This window comes from Lepisosteus oculatus, chromosome 11 (assembly GCF_040954835.1).
Source record: "Lepisosteus oculatus isolate fLepOcu1 chromosome 11, fLepOcu1.hap2, whole genome shotgun sequence".
In the NCBI taxonomy this organism is placed as follows: Eukaryota; Metazoa; Chordata; class Actinopteri; order Semionotiformes; family Lepisosteidae; genus Lepisosteus; species Lepisosteus oculatus.
Genome location: NC_090706.1, coordinates 8,789,956 through 8,810,046, shown reverse-complemented (window position 1 = coordinate 8,810,046; position 20,091 = coordinate 8,789,956). Strand labels below are relative to the sequence as shown.

At 42.2% G+C, this 20,091-nt stretch overlaps 1 protein-coding gene across 6 annotated transcripts in view; it reads right to left on the bottom strand.

Moving 5' to 3' along the window:
• The window catches only part of ahdc1 (AT hook, DNA binding motif, containing 1), a 92,689-nt gene extending 75,903 nt beyond the window's left edge, over positions 1–16,786 (bottom strand). For 2 of the 6 annotated variants that reach the window (XM_015348745.2, XM_015348744.2), the window contains exon 1: positions 16,311–16,786. In XM_015348745.2, the coding sequence (XP_015204231.2) occupies positions 16,311–16,443 (133 nt within the window). In that variant the 5' untranslated portion in view covers positions 16,444–16,786. Of the gene's footprint in view, positions 1–15,471; positions 15,492–16,123; positions 16,166–16,310 lie in introns of those variants that run through there. The other 4 variants (XM_015348748.2, XM_015348749.2, XM_069195538.1 and 1 more) reach the window with 4 other exon arrangements.
• Between the last annotated feature and the right edge of the window lie 3,305 nt (positions 16,787–20,091).

Sequence of the window (20,091 nt, the reverse complement as noted above, 5' to 3'; positions counted from 1 at the left end):
TCCGTTCTTCTGCTTTTTTATCATTTGTGCTGTAATAAATGAATTACAAGCATGGCCTCTGGGCAGAAGATGAGTGAAAAGTTGTGCGAATACGGCAGGAGATGGGATGAGCTTGGATAACAAAGTAGGAGTGTGAGATGAGATTGCACACAGAGAGTCCCGTGCCTCGGTGGTCAGGTGAGTGGATGTTAAAGAGTCAACCGAGAGGGCAATGAGAAAAAGTAAGCAGACAATCGCGGCCAGTGTTGCACATGGAACAGGCACAAGTGCACAAAGAGTCAACAGGCACAAGTGCACACGTGTCCCACACTCCTCAGGATTGAAATATCGAAGAAATTGAAAAAGCATTTACCATCTGGACGGATGGAAGACCAGACTGGGAGTAAAGTTATGTTTTGTTAACTCATCATTCGTGAAAAAGGCCGGCACATCTTTGAATACGGTGTCACATTTAGATGAAGGCCGTGATTTCATATGTAGAATTGTAATATGTATTGCCGGATTTCTCATTTTTAAGGGAAGAAACTGCAAGTGAGTGACATGGTGACGAAGAGGTTAACATTACTGCCTCGCCCTGATGTGAGTGTGTTTGTGTCTGTGTGTGCCATCCAGAGTGTGCCCTGCTTTGTGTCTGTTGCTTGTTGGGCTAGGCTTCAGCTCCACCTCAACCCTGGACAAAGTGGTTAGAAAACAGATGGATGGATTGAAATCTGCAAGTTCTGTTAGCCATTGATGAGTGAATAAGCGAAACACTGACTGCTCCTATTTCCTATAGACTTATGTTTTCTCAGGATTGAAAGTCCGGCAGCTGGCGAGCAAAACCTGCTTTCTGAAGTCGGACCTGAAAGGTACGTTCTCACTCCTATACAGTAAGGCCACAGGTGGCACTGCTGTCCAGAAGCCCGAGCACATGCACAGTATCCTAAAGATGTGCCAATGCTGTGCGGACACTGTGGTGTACAATGGTATCAAAGAGTGAGTTTAACACAGAAACCAGTGCAAAATACCAGAAGAGAACAAAATTGGCATTAATAAAAGTTAAATGTTATTGTCTATTCACGATCATTCAAACTGTCTTCTTGACTTCAGGTGCCAGACAGATTATGGAGAGGCAGCAATGTAATGATGTTGAAAGTTCCTGCTGGGTATTCTCCCCACGTGTACCCAAATACACAACCAAACAATCCAACTGTGCAGGGATACACCGTCAACATTTAAGAAGATAAGGCGACACAATCAAAAATATCTGTGCTTGTTCAGAAGTGTATTGCAGGACTGTTAGAGCACACGTGTTGGAGACCCATCTTCAGTTAATATGAAGATTTCTCATCATAATGAGAAAGTTCCACTATGCCTGCAAAACCATTCCTGTTTTCGATAACCAAGTATGACAACCAAAGTAAGCAAAAAAGTATATAAAGCAAATAAAGTAACAAGGGATGAAATATTGTACTAAGACCCACTTTTGTAGCGTAAAAAAGAGTTTCATAAGCAGTGCTTTAAGCAGTGAGGCAAACACTCTCATAGTTTGGACAGTCAAAGAAGAACATTCAATAACACTTTCTTTCAATAATTCAGTATTAATATACATTAAAGATGAATTACAGACTAATGAGACTTGCTCATCAATGACATAAAACATTTCTAAATCGTATACATGCCACAAATAGACTAATGGGCATAAACAGATTACAATTAGCCAGTGATTACATTTAATAATTACTTAATAAACCAATTTCCCCCAAGCCCTTCTGTATGCTCCTCAGATCTCATGCACCCACAACAGTAGATTTCCTCTTTCTTATTCATCAGCTTGTCACTTTTAATTAGCTAGCAGGTCACAACAGAGGCGTGTCTAATTACACATCACTGAAGCAAAAGTTTATTGGGCTCTGAATTGTACCAAAAAAGCAGGACTTATATTCCTACATTTTTGCTCTAAGACATACATTGTAATCTAATGAGGTTCTGTAACATGATATGGTTAACGAAAAATACATAAACTGTGGTGTTTTGCCCAACTCTTCCACAGAACTAACAATTTTAAAAGCACTTAGCGTTTTCCTGTGACCATACACTGTTCTCTTGCCAAACGATTTGATAATAGCTTTGTAGCTGTAGTCCTTTGTAGCAGGAGTGCAAGAGGCATGATTTATACCACGTTCAGTGATGAACAAAAGCATCTGGACAGGAATACACCAAATAACATCTGCAGCAAACTATCACTGAGAAAAACATGTAGATACAGTGAATGTGGGATAAGCCATCTTCCACCAGAAACGAACAATAACAGAAGCTGTGCATGTGTGGCGCTGGTTGTCCTGTAAAACCTCATATAAGGTCATCTTTAAGTCTTACAGCTGTTTCCTTCTAGTATGACACATGGACCAAAGCTGAAGACACTAATATGGAATTGCAATTGGTTGCCTTATTACACAATATTATCTGAAACTTTTAAGTGGGCACATGAAAAAAGCAATAGACGTATTGCTGTTGAATTTCTTTTCATATTCTGAGCAAGTCTTCTCGTTACAAAAATATATATCTTATTACAAATAATACATAAAGCAGTTTAAAAATGTCAAGACTCCAACACAAGGCTTATTAGTGACGTACGGGGAGACTTTTGACTACTTGCTAATTGCTGCAGGGCTTCTTAAATCACGCCTTTAAAACGGCACCATTTTTTTGACAGTTAACAGATTTCAACAAAGCAGTAGTCAAAATAATTTCCTGCAAAAAGTGAGAAATTAATTTCCCTGCATTTTGTGTTAGAACATAATATGAAACAGATGCCTGTCAGGAGCAGGCCCAGGTCCTGTAAATCCATCAGTTCACACCTCATTGTTCTCCCCTAATTCAACACAATGACTAAATGTAGCTTTTGATAATGGCCATTTCACACAGATAAACAAAGTCAGATTCAAAGCATTAACTTTTCTTCTGCATGGACCGCACACTTGTTACTTCCAAGACATAGCCACGGACGTCCATTTGTTCTTGCTTTTGTCTATAGTATGCTCTGTGTTAATTTCCGCCTTTGATCCTGTTGTTTTATTTGTCACAATTCTAGCAAAGAAAATCTGAAACTATTCACGCAGTGTTCTTCAAAGAACTGCCCCTGCCCGACATCTGTCAATAAAGACTGAGCAGTCCTTTGGCATGGAAAATAAGACACATTCAGTACAGCATAAAACAATTCTGTTAATCCGCTTCAGAGTTTCTACGGCAAACAGAAAAAGAATTGTAAGAAAATGAACATGGTTATTAATCTTCTTCAAGTGACAGGCAACAGGTGCTATCACTTGAGAAGCCTAAATGTTTCGCATTTCCAGTTTAGTGGATTCTGAATGGTGGTCGTTGGTATCAGATATGCTTTGATATGATGACAATGCAGGAGGCCAAAGTTACTGTCTGACCTGTATTATTCAGGCTCTTTCATGGACAGTGTGTAATTAGCTGGTAGGCCCGGTGTCAGTAGAGCACTGCTGATGTGTTTGACACATTTGGCGACAACCTCATCATGCAATGGTTTAAAATAATGAAGCAGAACCGTCCTCTAACAATGGCAGTAGCTACAGGGGTTCAGCACTTTATTTCTGTTTGGCTCATAATGGGACATGGAGCAAAATCGTTTTGTTCCAATTAAAAAAAAAAAGTGTGCCGTTCCTGTTTCAATTTCCTGATTAATACACACAATTATATTATACAGTACATCTCCTTACCACCTCGCAGATGAAAGAGGTGAAGAAAAACAGAGCAGTGCCTCGACTGCAATGCAGAAGTAACTTGAAGTTAAGCATGGGGATAGGATTTTGTGTCTTAATCCCGACCACATAACCTTTACCTATAAACTGCAGACTTATTCCGCACAGTAGGAATACACAGTGCCCCCAGGCAGAACACTTTTCATCCATCTGCACTGCTGTTCTGGATGCAAAGCACTTCACTTCTGACAAGAGAAGACCTGACAAACTAAACATCAAAGTCCCAGATCACCTGGTCAATTAGCAATAATTAACTGCATTTATGAGCCCAAGGTTTTAGAATATCTAACCATTGCACCTCACTGCAGAAACAACCTCTTGAAATTATGAAGCCCAGCCAAGGGCCAGGCCGAAGTTTTGCGTTTGCCAGTCTTTCTCCAACAACCGTGCGGTGCAGCTCTTTGTGCGCATGAGAAGAAGCGAGGCAGAAGTTGCTGTTTCTTCCTCTGACTGCCACAGGGTCTGCTAAGACAGAGCAGACACGCAGGCAGGAGATTTTCTTTCCTTTTTCTTCCTTGCAGTATTTCAAGGTAAATCATTATTTCACACACAGCAGACTCCCTCCCTCGCCTCCCCTGACAACCTGTCAACCAATCACAGCCCAGCAATTCAGAAGCACAGGACAGACACCTTCAAGTCAGAGTGTGAGGAGGAGTGTGTGTGTGTGCATGCACATCTAAATGTTTGCTTTAGTCAAGTATATCTATCTTTAAGCTTTCTCACGCATCCCTCTGTGGTATTGTTCACGATGACAACTGTTGAAATAATTAGCTAGAAATGTATGCAAATAATGTCAAAAAACCCTGTCCAATACAAATACAGTGAATTCACTTTTTTTTTTCATGGAAGTACAATGAACTGTTATTCACTGGTGATTATGTTGGGTATCAGTGTTTCCGTTTGTGTGTTTGAGGGATCTGTTACGTTAAGTTTGATCTTATAAAAAAGAGCTTGCATCGTTACGATGTATTTTAAGTTATGTTTGAGCAAGAGGACACTCACACTTCAAACAGTCTTCAGGGTTTCTCTTCAGATTGTCCAAAAACTGATCTACATGTCGCCAGACGCTTTTAAAGCTGAGAACGCACGACAAGTTATTATGTGGACGCTGATGATGCACCTAAGAGAGAAAATCTTTCTTTGCTCTATAAACATACACCCCCTCACACTTTCTCAACTACACACACAACTACAGAGACACACACAAACCTCCATCTGTTGTGTTATGTGTATGGACTGTCTGAGTGGGAGGGCGGCTTCTCCCAGGGGTTGAAACGAAACATGGCCTAAAGAATTATTTATAAGCTTCTCCTTGAGGACAGTTGTAGTGGAATGCAACAATCAAAAATAAGAAGGCAGGAAAAAGCTAGATTTGCACTGTGGGGTTAGTGCCAAAAGATACAAAGATTTATTAAAACATCAAGCATCTCAGACACTGTAGATATTGCACAGTCTGGTTTAATGATTTGACTAGTGAGCAATCAAAATACCATTAAATTGCTTATCAAGGATACTGGAACTTTCATTCATAAGGTAGGCCCTAGCCTGTGGGCAGTCCTGATTCAAAGGGATAGGAAACAGGTCTATTTTATCACATGCATATATCTGAACACTAACATGCATGCATATACAATATACAGTATATTTTCTCGTTTGTTAGCATCCTTCTTTGACTGTTTAGTTTATGCCTTGAGCATGTTTATTGATTTAGCATTCAGGGCTCCATTTTTAAAACAGCTTGTAAATCTCATCTATCAACCTGTTACATCAATATATTTCTTTTTTAGATTTGCAGAATCATGCAAGATTGAATTTGGGTTTCTGCCCAGGCCCTCTGACTGAAATAAGCCTCTTAGAGAAGAAGGAAGAAAAAGTTTCCAACGTTTAGTAATTCAGCCTCATTCTGATGTTTTTAATAATTTAAGCTACAGCGGGGAAAAATCAACTGTTTCCATCAATCAGATCATCTAGACACCTTGCCGATCGTAACTATTACCTTGGTTAGAAAGGGTTGCATGAGGCGTGTTTATGAACAGAGCAAGATGACGCATGTAATAATATGAATTACTGTGTATAGAGTATAAACGGATAAATGACACCGAAAATGAATGGTTACAGTAAGGAGCACCACAGATTTACACCTGAATGGACTCCTCATTTGTAAGAACAATTTCAGATGAAAGGAGGCCATTCCACTGATGCTGCCCATTTAGAAGTTAGCTGCTAACTGATCACTTTTTGAAAAAAGCCAGGGTACTAGCTTCAAAATCGTAATTTGATAGCTTGTTCCATACTTCCATGACCTATTGAAGAAAATTTAATTGTATTTTATTATGCCACTTTAAACTGTTTTTAAAAAGGTGCGCAATCATTTAACCTGTGAGCAGTTTATTTAGCTATTGATTATCATCACATTATATGCAGCTTAGGGAAAAATTAAGAAACCCACATGATCATGAAGTCTCAAGGGATTAGATAAAACTCAAGGCTTGGTGTCTGCTCCTATTTCAAAGCTACTAGGCTACAATTGATTTTTATTGAATATAAGAATACTTTGCAGCATAATGTATGGATACTATACTTAAAAGTTTGCCTGTATTTTCTTAAAAAGCCCCAAAAAGGAATGTGCATGGACAAAGCCCAAATGAACCTAAAACAATCAAGCCATTTCTTTTCCTGTCCAGAAGAAGTACAACAAAAAAGTGTTAGAAAAAGATCAAGTAGCATAAAAAAGGGCTTTTGATGATCAAAGATCATTTTACCATACAGGAGTTTAACAAAGTTTAATCAGCCCAATAAAGATATTGGAGACCCCTTCCCACGGTCTCTTGGTGATATGATACAATATATACAGTATGCTCTAAGGTAAAGAAGATAAGGTTAGACTAGAAACTTTCTCCTTTTAATACAATAGTCAGAATAGACACATTGCATCTTGGTTCTCTGTGATCTTGGCACCATGACCCACATGTGAATTTGGAGGATTTTGCAACACCTAGCCAAATTCTCTTTTCACTCTAAAAGACAGGGCTGCCTGAAATCTGATAGGTACTGCACAAAAGCAAGCTTGGTGAGGCCTTTCGCGATTCAGCTTAAAATGCAATTTCTACCTTGCTGTAAAGAAAAAATATATATTTCTTTAGCGAAGGCTAGAAGGTGTCTTGGTATTCAATTTTTCGAGCATGGTCAATGATTTCTCTATCCATTTTTATCATCCATTCACGCCTGAAGATTTTAGCAGCAGGAAATGGCACTTCTGTGCCAGTCTTCATGTAATTTTGATTGGACTTGGGCTAGATAAAAAAACTACTTCCATTTCACACAACTTCAGCGCAGCATCTAAACTGGAATTTCATTAACTGTATTACCTGAGTGAAACAATGGGAGAACAGAATGTAAGTTAGAAGGCCTTTGAAGATCACAGAACTTAAAGTAAGGACACTTCTGATTTATCTTTGATGTTCCCATGTTTGCACACAGCTGGAAGATGAATGGCTGTGCTAGGACAGTGGACTGAAAAGGAGCTTCTGTCCGGTAAGGATTTTGGAATCACAATGTTGCAGATAAGCGACAAAAGAATTTCTCAAGCTGAATACACAGAGTGAAGTGTTAAGCCTCATGATTAAAGCTCAGGTTTTACTCAAAGACCATAGGGGCATTCACAGAGCCTGCCTTTTCCGCCCTGTTTGTAAACCGGTAACATGGTCAGACTTAGCAGATGTGAATTCGGTTTCCTTCTTCACACAGCAGAGAGGGTTGGGGTTCAGAAACAGAGCCACTAATGTGAATTAGAAAGCCCTGCAACCCCCCACCCGCCCCCCCAACTCTTTCCCCCTGAAGCACACAGCAAAACCCCCCAAAAAGAAAACATGAGCAGATCCCGGCTGCTCGTTAAATCTTTCCTCGTTAGAGCGTGTGCAGCAGGCCGGCAGGTACGCTACACCTGCAGCTTGCCAGCCAGAGCTAATGAGCCAACTTCCCTTGGTTTCGTGGCCCCGCGCTCGCTCAGGAAAGAGAAATTGAGGTCAGAGGCCACTAAAGCTTCTATCCGCAGTCAGCTTCAATAGAAACTCCCTCTGCAAGGGATGAAAAAAAAGAAAAGAAACTGAGAGAGAGAGGAGAGAGGAGAGAGGGGGAGAGCTGGGCTCTGTGGCCTTGCATTGAATACCAATGATTTGTACCTGTCAATACAGCCTGAGCTCTAGGGACACCGGCAAGCAGGGGGCAGCACTCCCCCACACATAACCTACAGGGTGACCTTGCTGGCTTACTTCACACCCCTTTATTATGTGCTGCTGTGAGAGTTAGGGGCTGGCAGGCTGCACTAAAGCCATGGGCGACAGGATGAGCAATGCCTTTCATCAGCTGAGAATAGATATCTGACATCATCTCTAGAGGAAGGGGAAAAAAAAGGGAGAGGTGAGCAGTAGCTTGAGCAAATCAGAGGTCAGAAATAATGCCGGCCTGCAGTGTGGAAGGTGGCGGGTTTGAATAGCATCAGTGGCAAGTTTGCCAGGTTACAGCGTGGAATACCATGAGACCGCGCATCACAACCGTTTCAGACAGCTGAGCTGTTGTGCAAAGCCCGAGTTATTCTCGCTGGGCCAGTCAGCAGAGTTCTGGGTAACACTGCGCAAGGCAAAGAGAAGGAGCAGTGCAATAATTAAAAAGAAAAGCAGCAGAAAGTGGAGAAGCGACCAGATTCTTTTGATTACGAAATGGTCCCTGCCTGCTTCCTGTCTGAAGCGCGATTTAAAAAAGCCCTGCTGAGCTCACTGCCACAGCACAGGCTGCGCCGACCAATCAGCTCCCGCACTGCGATCGCCTGCTAGGCTTCCTTTTAATAAAGGTCGCCATGGTGATCTGCGTTGCCAAACCAGCTGCTGAAGCCTGCCGTCAAACTTGTCACATACAGAGCAGCCAACCTACCCTGGGGCACACACAGACTCCTCTAGGGCCACTCTCGTAACTCAGCCAGTCCCCCACGGTCGGGGGAAGAGAATGTTTTGCCATTCCCGTTCACTCTTCATAAAGGGCACGGGAGCCTCTCACGCCATTTTAGCAATGCTAACACACAGAGTAAGAGACCTCACAGGTTCACTGCAGCAGGCATATCGAAAATGTGAGCTGACGCTCATTAATTAATTGATCACACACCTCCTGCCAAAACGATGCGAACCAGCCACATTGTAGCATGCACACTTCAGTTGCGGGAGCCGTTCATTGTGGACTACACCACCCAGTAAGCAAGTCAAACTAATCGCACTGAGCCACTCCAGCCCTCTGCAAGGTCCTCAAGGTACAGATCAACATACGAGGCTCCCAGGTGGCTCAACCAGTAAATCTGCTTGCTCAGAATACCAGTTGGGCAATCTGGCCCAGACTAGACATGAGCTGGTTCTGGGTCATTTCGCTCGATGGTCAGGACCAGGATTGCCCATTAGGTGTGTCGAATCTCGGGTCTCATGTCCAATCACCCCTGCCAGCTTTCCTCGCTGTCCTATTCAGATGTGACTGCCTATCTGTCGGGTGTGCTACTGCAGATAATTTTTTTTCTTATGATCCACAAACCCCTGCACTGGTCTGTGTGGCATGGGGTGTTATCGTCCACTGCAGAAGTGCACTACAGGAAGCAGCTCAGTCCACAAAGTCCAGTTCAGTTCTTTATATAGGTTAACCTCTGCTGAGAGTATACCACCCTCTTTAACATAGTACCAACGTTCTGTCGCCTGGTTGAACTGGATCATTTGAAAAGCTGTGTCCAAAATGCCTGAAAGGAACCAAAAGGCACAGGGGATCTGCAATCAGTCTGAGTGATGACCTGCAACACAGAGAGTCAGAGAACGCTTGATGGATTGGAGATCAGATGGCTGGGAGCAAAAACAATGAAATGAGTCTCAGTGAAAATGATCAACAATGAGAAAAGCATTATTGGAGCTTGAAGGCATGGAATCAAGTCTTGGTGTGATCCATGTCCTGATTATTCACAAAAGCCTCATTGAAAAACAGATGGCACTGTGTGCATTGGACCAGCTCAGGTCAAGCTGATCTAGTTCAGCGGACACTTCTCCTTCTTCATTATTGCTGCAGAACCTATCCTTTGGGAAATTTATGGCCCACAAAGTCAAAGCGGAACTGCTATAACAACGCAGAGCTGCAAAATGAGACGGAGAAAGAAAAGGCTGAAAGAATGGCATAAGATGAAAACACCCAACAACAAATTAATTTCACTCACAACTCTAGATGACAAAAAAGATTTGCTTTTTTAAACACACATTGCTCTAGAAAACAAAAAAGCCCTAAGACACAAGATTTCCCTATTACATTTGCGAAGTTTACAGAATTCCCTTATTTAGCAACCTACCAAACATTAGGCAGTATAACTAGCCACCTTGTACTACCTCTTCTGAATCTTTGTTCCAGTCATAGTTTTTAACTGTTAGGCTCTACTGTCATTTGTTTAATAACTGCACCTCTTAAATGTGAATAGGATAATGCTTCACATTTCATATTTTACTCACTGTGCATGAGGCAAAGGGTAAGTGATCAATTATGACTCCTACTAAACTGCTTTTTAAAAGCTTTCTGAGGATGGCTCTGTTCAAACATTCATTGTAGACATACAGTTAGAGAAAGTCGCTTTTTTTACTGAAGAATGGGGGCAGAATTCCCAAAAGGGTGAGAAAACAGTCACATAAGGACCCACACAAAAAACTGCCAAAGACTTAAAAAAGACCAGCTCAGATCAGTTTCTCAAGTAATGGGGTACTGTTTTAGAGGCTTTTGGAGAAGATTGTTTTACTAAGTGTAGCATGATGAGCCCCAGTCATTTACAGACAGCTGCAGGCTTTAATGAAAGCCAACACACACATGCTGCACAAACAAACAGCGAGGCAAACACAACTATAGCACCGCTAAACAGGCACAAAAACACACCTAAGCATACACAAGCAGGCACACTAGCACAAATGAATTAGAAAAAATGGAATGAACTCAGAAAGTATGATTGAGGCAGGCCCACATTCTGGCAATTACTGAAGCAACATAATCTAGTCCGCAGTCCTCCCCAATCCCTTGGGCTAAGCCTCGCCATTAATTTCGACTGGAGCCCTCAGCCCATCTGGACAAGAATAAAGAATACAAGCCAGGACCGCATTTCCACTGTTACTGGCAGTGCAACCCTACAAGACTCCTACAGATCCCCACTAAATATAACTCTGTGATTAACACAGTGCCAGACACTCGCTTTTTTTAATGAAACAAACACAGCAAAGTCACTCTCCCAACACCAGAAGTCTACCCCCCACAACCCATCCACCCCCGCTCCTTCCCATGAGTCTGAGCTGGGCAGTGAGGGGGCAGCTGTCATTTCCTGACAAGGGCAAACCCATAAGGGACACGACCAGAAAGCCCAGCCCCTTCTTCCTCCCAGCCTGAACCCCTCGACGTACCAGGGAGCTCAGAAGCTCATTAACCCTTTTGCCTCCTGGTGCAGCAATCTGTGGCGCTCTGTGCTCTGATTCTTCCCTGCTTCGCTTGCGCATGTCAATAAATCCATTCCAAAACCCATGGCATGTCAAGATACTTTTCTAAGCTACCAAGCTTTTTAATAGCCTATTTTCACTTCTGCAGCACACAGGAGGAAAAAAAAACTCAGCGGAAACAATAAAAAGCACCACTGTTCCTGCAGGCTGGTTCCGCATCAGAAACTACAGCAGATGTGTGGGTCTACTTGATATCCTGGGAAAATTACTGCTAGCTTTATGTGTATATGGATGTGGAAGAAGGATTATTTCTACATGCTCATGTGGTATCCCTTACACAGAGTCTGCAGGAGCAGTGAAAAAGTGCATGCATGCATTGCTGAAAAAACAGATCTATTTCAGCTAGACCACCAGTATGCTAACTCCTCATAAAACAGTTTTTTTTTATTCCTACAACCTTAACCTTGACTCATGCCTTCCAGAGAGTGAGCCTATAGAAGCATAATAAGCTGTTAAATCGGTGAATGTGGCCCTACTGAAGATGAGGCTCCACCTTCTTTACTAACATTAACATCTGGATTAACACATGCCTAATTTTGGGGGGGGGTAATGTGAAACTGTGCCATCTTACTCAAGAACAAGAATGACACCCAACTGCCGAGCCCAGATTTCCTCTAATTTAATTCAGATCCTGGGATGCTGAAACATGAATGAAAGGGAAAATATCTGGTAAAAGTTTAATAGTAATGCACTAACCTTTTTTACAAGTTAAACCAACGCTAAATGCACAACTCAAGCTCGTTAAAAGATCTCATGCACGGATTCTTCAGTAGCCCAACCAGCAAAGACACCCATCTGGAAGAGAGATTGAGTCTCATGCAGATTTCAGGCCACAGAAAAGGTGAAATAGAGAAAAGGTGTGCATAAAGAAGCATGTGTCCAGACAAGTATGTGCAGGACTCGTACTGCATCTCCGCCTCTTCATTGTTAGTAGTGGGGATGTGGATGCAGCAGAGCCTCAGGGTGATGAAGATTAGAAAAAAATGGCGATTTTTAAATCTTGGTTGCCAAGCGGCTCAACCATTAACGGCACTTTCCCGTCGAGATCCATGGCCCAGATGTCGATCCTGGGTCTAGTCACTAGCAAACTGTGAAGTGGGATTTCCCAAGCGGAGGCACATAGCTGTGAGAGCACTGCCGGGTACAGGGACTACTAAGACACTCTCCTTGTGAAACAGCAACTCGTGCAACTTCTTGGTGGGCAACATGCTTGTGTCACATGAACAGGGGAACGTCCTTCTCCTCCAGTAGGTGCACACTCTCTATTTGGGCACTGTGAAGCTTGAAACACGTCAAAAGATAAAAGGCTCCATTGATGGCTGCATCGGTGGAGCACATCTACCGTGCTCATTCTCCTGAAGCAGTACAGGAGTCATTGCTATGGGCCAAAACTTAACGAAGCAGATGCCAGTTCTAAATTGACCAGCTGTGCAATTCAAAAACGAAACAATTAATAATCTTACAGTTCCAACAGGTTCTGTTCCTTGAACCAGTTTGTGAGGGGTGTGTTACACTGTAGCGACAGAGCTTCATACATCTGGTTGCTTTGTGTGGTTACGTTACATATGCAGTATCTGTGACTTCTTGTGTATGTACAGCAAGCATGTGCCCACAAGTTCGTTGCAATCTATGTAGCAACGTCTAGGCAGCAAGCTCTGTGTAGTGCAATTCATTCTGTTCATTTACCAATGGAAATATTACGTACTGAAACTGTGAATGCACTATTTACCAGCTCAAGACAGAAAGCTTCATGAATCATAATCTTTGTGAATGAATTCTATTTCGTGTTTTGGCCAGTGAATCTACTATATAATAATCAACTTGCATTAAACTCTTCTTTGTTTAGAGCTAGACAGCAGCATTAATACTCGGTCTGTCAGATCCACTGTATAAAATAATTCTATCTCACAACATTGTCGTGCAGCAGTTAGAGTGCATACTTTCAATAGGCAAAAATGTGTCAGCAATCCCTGAAACAATGCATCAATGACTTGCTGATAAAAGTCAAACATTTCTACAGTAAATCAGAAGTACTCGTTTTTTTTATTAAATTAAATTAAATTAAATTATGTTCTACTGATATATTTCATTTCGTAAAACACTACCATTTGTTACTTAAAGTTCCAGGTTAATGGACCAAGATTACAACAAAGTGCTTTGAGGATAATGTTTCAGAATATTTTATTCTCATCATTTATTTAAGCACCGAGGATATTTATTCAACATTAAAAAAGCAGTTCACACTGTTATCTAATTCCCTGCTTGTTCAATAAATTGCAGCATGTACTAAAAGTGATAGCCTGCTGTTTCCGCTTGCATTTCTATTTACTACAATAAAGCGCCATCTATGCCAAACAGCTTCTGAGCGTCAGCTGAATGATTGCACGTTTGGTTGACATGACACCACGCCTGACAGGCTTGATCAGAGAACACATTTATTTTTTTCTGCTGGAAGAGTTAAGTTTTTTTTAAATCAAAACAGAAAACAAAATATTGAGAAACCCCATTAAATGTTTTTTATAGAAGGAGTAATAAATAAAACTGCAAACAATGTCAAGTACTCCTTTAAAGTATGTACAAAGGGCATGGTAAGAGTCCCAGCTGGACTCCTGATTTGCAATCCTTATCAGGCATGACATTCAGAACCTCACATTTACTAGACCATGAATCATCTCACACAGCCTACTCTCCTACAGCACTTGTTCGCTTAAACCTTGCGCCCAAGCTCAAGCAAGATCAACATCAACTTTCCTAGAACAGAAATATTTTTACAGAGAGCATTTTAATATCAGAGAACTAGAGTAATCCCTTACCACAGTGATATTCACTCCAGGCCCTGGAAAGTCCACAAGCTTCTATAAGTAACGTACAACCCTCAATGATAAAAGACCCAGAAACAGTGGTAATAAGGACCAATTAAGTGAACTATTCAGAAACAGACCCTGAACAGACAGCAGTTCTAGGGCCATTCTAGCCTCTGAAACAGTTTGTGCTTGTGTTTTGTTTTTTCCACAAAGCTGGCTGTGCTGGGGAAGGAAATGTCCCATGATAGTCTTCACCCTGCAAGAAACGCCTGCTGCACTTGATCCATGTGCACCATCAATAAGCTTCCTCCACCTCATTTCCGCCAATTCAGCTGTGCTCAGTGACAAACAACCCAGCAACAGGCAGACTCTCATTGGCATATGGAACAAATTCAATACAACAGGCCTGGAGTTTTTCTCATTGAACAACAACAAACAACAGACAAAATAAAACAGGCAATTAATTGTTCTTCCAATTTGGGACTGCCAGTTCTGAGTCATCTCCACTCGATGCTACAGCACAACCCTTGTGCTAAAACAGCTGAGATGAAGATCAATTGGCCAAACCCTGGAGAACGCTCACTGTCACGTCATCTTGTCACACTGAGATCCCACAGTGCTAGCTGGAGAACCTTACTGAAGGCACTGAAATCTCTCAGGCGAATCCTGATGTTCAGCGTCTTGCACCAGTTGAGTCACTTCGAAGTCGCTCTCAGAATCTGAATTCTGCCACCAATGAACTCCCAACAGTGAACAACCCTACAAATTTTGATTTCTTATTGCACAAATGACTGAATCAGTGAACCAAACGAGTCCCCGCGACAGATGGGTTCTTCATTAGTTCGCTTAATCGGAGCCACTCTTGTACAAATGGAACACCAAGGAATGGCTCAGTTCCACTCCTGCATGATGACGCTGTTGAAAATGTGAGCTCCAAACCATCTTGTCAAACCGAGGGGGAAATCCGGTTCATCTCTCTCAAACCAAACTACAGTGTCACACTCTCTTGCTCTTACGGTGCTAACTAGTAACACCTGCACACGAGTCCCCTTTATGTATACCAAAATATCCGTATTAAAATGGACAGATAGACGCTCTAGGCAAATACTAATCCACAGCTTTGCGTTCCCACGGTGATGCCGGTTATTTTCACTGTGTATTTACGTTTATATCATGCACACGGCTGCGTTAATGCACAGTAAGCACTGACCAGTATACCCTTTGTCTGCAGCAAGCGAATTGTTTATGAAAATAATTACGTCGTCATAACAACTGTGCTGTTGAACACCATGCTTTCCGCAAAGCGTGCCGGACGCGCTCGGTATTACGCGCTCTGTAGTTATGAATAACACAGACCTGTCACAACAGAGACATGCCTTCTCCGAGCGTGACTGCCACTGCCGTCCCTGTGCTGCCAAAGATGAGACTAGGTTACACTAAACAAGTGTGACATTTTAAACGCAATGGTATAATTACTTCGCCAACTAGTGGACAAATGCCATCTCCGACAGCTGTCACTCAAACGGAGCTGACCGAAAAAACATCAGATCGTTTAATTTCGATTGTTTGTCGTTAGATCATCAATGTCTGATCGTCGTAACTAGTAATATTAAGGTAAAATACACAGATCTGAAAGATTCCGAAAGGTTGTAAATAAACCTAATATATATATATTATTTTTCTCTATTACCGTTAACACAGATTTGCCACGATCAATGCAACAGTTTTTTTAATTCGGAAATTACATAATTCAATAGACATCTGGTTGGGGGTCCGCAAAATTCGACTAATGTTGTTTCTACCAACATTTTTCCTCGTTTTCCCTTGACTGTTAAAGAGTGAAATAACGAGAAGGCAAAATCTACAGTACGTTTCGTTGTATTAGTCAAAAACGTGCAAAAAAAATTACAAAGCCCTGGGACATGCACAAATCGCTCTTAAATTTGGAGATGAATCGATGTCCTTCGTGAAAATCGATCAGAAATAAGAAAACGAAACGCAGACCAACCTTAGAATGCAGACGTATTTGCACGGCGTGTTACTGCATGAGTTTCATAATCTATGAATGGCAGCGACGAGGTTAAAATTCCTACAAAATACTACTGCTCATGAAATACACGCCACCCCATCTGGCTCCAATTGAAAACTATGCAAATATTCGTTATGTACACAGGCAGAAGAGATGCACCACTCACCGGGTTGCACCGAATTCGTATCGTCGTCTTCTTCTACAGTTGCTGTGGCGATATTTTGCTGAATTTCCTCTTTTCCCTTTATCGGCTGATTCATCGAGCTCTCGGCAGCACTGGCAACCTTTACAGACAGCATTTTCACATCACAGTCCGCGGGTGGACATACCTCTCTCTCTCTCTCTCCCCCCCCCCCTCCTCCCTCTCTGCCTCTCTCTCTCCCTTCCCCTTCGCTAGTATCCCCTCAAGCTGCCACTACATTTGACCAAACCTCGGTCTCGCTATTACATTAACAAAAACAAAAATACAAAAAGAACAGCAAAAGACAACAGCAAGCGACAGTGGAATATTGTTCCAAGTGCACGATTATCTTAAATTCTAATGCTGCCCTAACGAATTACAATAAAGAGAAAAGACGACAAGCAACGTTACACTCTCCGCAATTCCGACTAGCTAGGTATCTGCCCACCACTGCTGTTTTGCCTGAGCTTACCTTCCACTAGACGTGCTGCTTGTCAACAGCATCCGGGACTCCGTAGTTTTCTTTCATTTTTTTCTCGTTTCTAGTCTTTCATGAACCGTGGGAATTGTAGTTTCCTTCAACTGAGTGACCGAGTCCTTGGTCGCTATGGACCCAAGGGGATCTGGACTTCAATGCCCAGCATCCTTTGCCTCTCAGCCCAGCTGTTCAAGGGACATTTCGCCTCTGGAAACCGAACGAAGGTGAAGAGTCTGATTCGTGTAACAGAGCTGCCACCTACAGTAGCTCCGCTTCTTAATGCAACAAGCCAAATGTACACTGAACAGCAAAGTGGAGTGTACTTCTGGTGCTGTCATTAAGCAACAAGTCATACCTGTAGTGTTTTAAAGTCGTTCCACCTTTAGTGTGAATGAGGCGACAGCATTTAATTCTAATCTGATTAGGAATGACAGTTTGGATTAAAACGGGTCCCAGTTACTTACTGTGACCTTTGTTTGAAGCACTCAAACAATTTGAAGATAATGAGCATCACTATATTGACAATGGAGTAAACCAAGGAAGACCTGCCAAAACACACTGTCTGCTGCAAAGCTGAGGGATCTGGACATTTTTTCACATTCTAATATTATCAGGTTTAACCAAATTGAATGTCACTGTTATGGCAAACCAAACTTCATTTGTAAGGTCTTAAGCAGTGATGCAAAGATGACAACACACTCTTATTTGCCTCTCATTTCTCACATTGCCCATTCAGCACACAGTTAAGCACAACAATTGCCGTTTCTCCTGTCATTGAACTAACAGGGCATTTGGAGGTTCAGTAGAGACATTCCTCAGCAAGAATGGCACTACGGTACGTGCTGCACCTTGTGTCATGAAACAAAGCCATCTCCTTCTCAGAGTTTCCTAAGCTGTACATATTCAACCAACAAGGCACCCATGAGAGCATCTGGCTCCTCGACCCACAGCAATTCCTCTGCATCCTGACAATCTGCACCCCCCCCCCTTCCCAACCCGCACGCTACTGCCAAATTCAAAAACAATTCTCCAGTGGGATGAAACCTGGGCAAAAGCATTCTGCAGCACAGACACAGAGTATCCCAATGCTATACAAAGTGGATTGATTGAGTATTTAAATACATTTGGTTGCTCGCTCCATTGCTTGTTTTAAAACAATTATGCAGAAGAAGAAGAAGAATGCAAAGACCCATATCTGTTATTTTGTTGTGATTCTGCTAGTGGACTGAAGTTAACAGCACAGTGTGCAGTCCTGATGTAGCAGCCAAGAAATCGAGGCCATGTGCAAATATGTTCCAATGGACCCTGGAACTGGTGTTTTTTTTTATGTGGTTTAATTATTATTGCGATTTTTATTCCCCCGTCCTTCTGTTTCCAACATCAGATTGCGTACAGAATGTGTTTTGGAGGCTGTTTGGTTTATGTCTGTGTAACCACCCCAGCTGTGTAGAGTGATGCTTATGGATTACTGGATCTGTCAGCTAGCTGTGTGTTAACCTTTCACTCTCCTTTGTGGTTGCTGACCTGCAGTGAGCTCTTTTGCATCTCAGAAGCCGAAGTCTTGTAATGCTGAAGACTGGTCGTTACTCTTACTGCAAGGTGCTACATCTGCAGTCCACAGCCAGGAGATCTAATCAAACCACCAAGGACTACCATCTTGAAGTCCACTACAAGAGATAGTTATCAACTTCATTTTATAAAGCACTCTTTGTAAAAAGTGTTACTTCAGGGGTATGGGGGCAAGCAATGGACCTAAGGCAGGGTACACCCTGGACAGGACACCAGTCCCGTGTAGGGCTACATACTGGAGGCACAGACACACACACATTCACACCAGACACAATTTTTCCAGAAACCAATTAACATACCAGTAGGTTTTTGGACCATGGGAGGAAACTGGAGCACCCAGAGGAAACCCACACAAAAACAGGGAGAACACACAAATTTCACATAGATAGCACCCCAGGAACTGAACCCAGTGCTGTGGGGCAGCAATGCTTACCATCTGTAAGACGAACAAATCAGATTTAAAAAAAGCATGCACAACAGACTATAAGCCTATAAGCTATCATGAAACATATAGAAATGCCAGTTTAAACATGTTAAAAAAAAGACAGAGTTCCATTCCATTACTTTGACATTTGTCTTGGCTGGGGGAAGAGAGTCTTCTGGGGGAAGCTGAAATCAACATGACCAACTCAACAGAGCTGATTGCAGATTGTCCTGAGCTTCAGTGTTTGTGATGCCTGATGCTGGAGCATCTCTCCTTTCACGTGCTATACAAAATCTTCTGCAGGCGGTGTCGCTGATAAGATTCCAGTCGTTTTAATTGTTTCTCTTCTGTTGTCCATTTTTTTTCAACCTCGTGTGTTAGAGTCGGATTGATGACTGCACAGTTCAGGTTTAGTGCTGATGCTGACATTTCAGGCAATGCAGGTTTTATTTGGTGAATATCGGGCCCCTGTGAAAGATAACTCCCAAGCTATTGGAAGTGCTCTACATTCTTTGGATTCTCATTGTGACCCTGAATCGATGGCAGTGGGACGTGTGTTTGTATCGAATTTGTTGATGGAGAACTTTGGTTTTCCAAGTGTTAAGTCTAAGTCCCACTTTCTGATATGCCTCAGTAAATCTGAGAAATTTGTAGAAAGTTTTCTGGAGATCCATTTTTGTCAAGGCACAAATTGTGTGCCATCAGCATATTGGAATTTTGATGACTGAATTCGGGGAGGTTTTGGGCCAGAGCCAAAGGTACACAAAGCATTACCTCAAGAGTAATAAGTACTAAGGGTGGTGTGGTGGCTCTGTGGCTAAGGCTCTGCGCTGGTGGCTGAAGGTTGCCGGTTTGTATCCTGCAGCTGGCAGAGGAATCCTACTCTGTTGGGCCCCTGAGCAAGGCCCTTGACCCCAACTGCTCCAGGGGTGCTGTATAAATGGCCAACTCTGTACTCTGACCCCAAGCTTCTCTCCCTGTCTGCCTCTCTCATGGAGAGCAAGTTGTGGTATGTGAAAAGACAAATTCCTAATACAAGGAAATTGTATATGGCCAATAAAGCGATCTTACCTTATAAAACAATTACACATAGACTGTAATAAAATCAGCTTTCAGAAAGCACAGTAGATGATAAGCACAGAGATCCAATATCCCTATAACTGCTTCACAGACACTATGAAAGACAGATTAAAACCATTTTAAATTACTTGCTGTTTGCTAACAATGCTACTACAGTATGTATGCCCTAAATCCAAAAGAATTGCAACTACAAATTCAGGAACTGTGAAATTAAC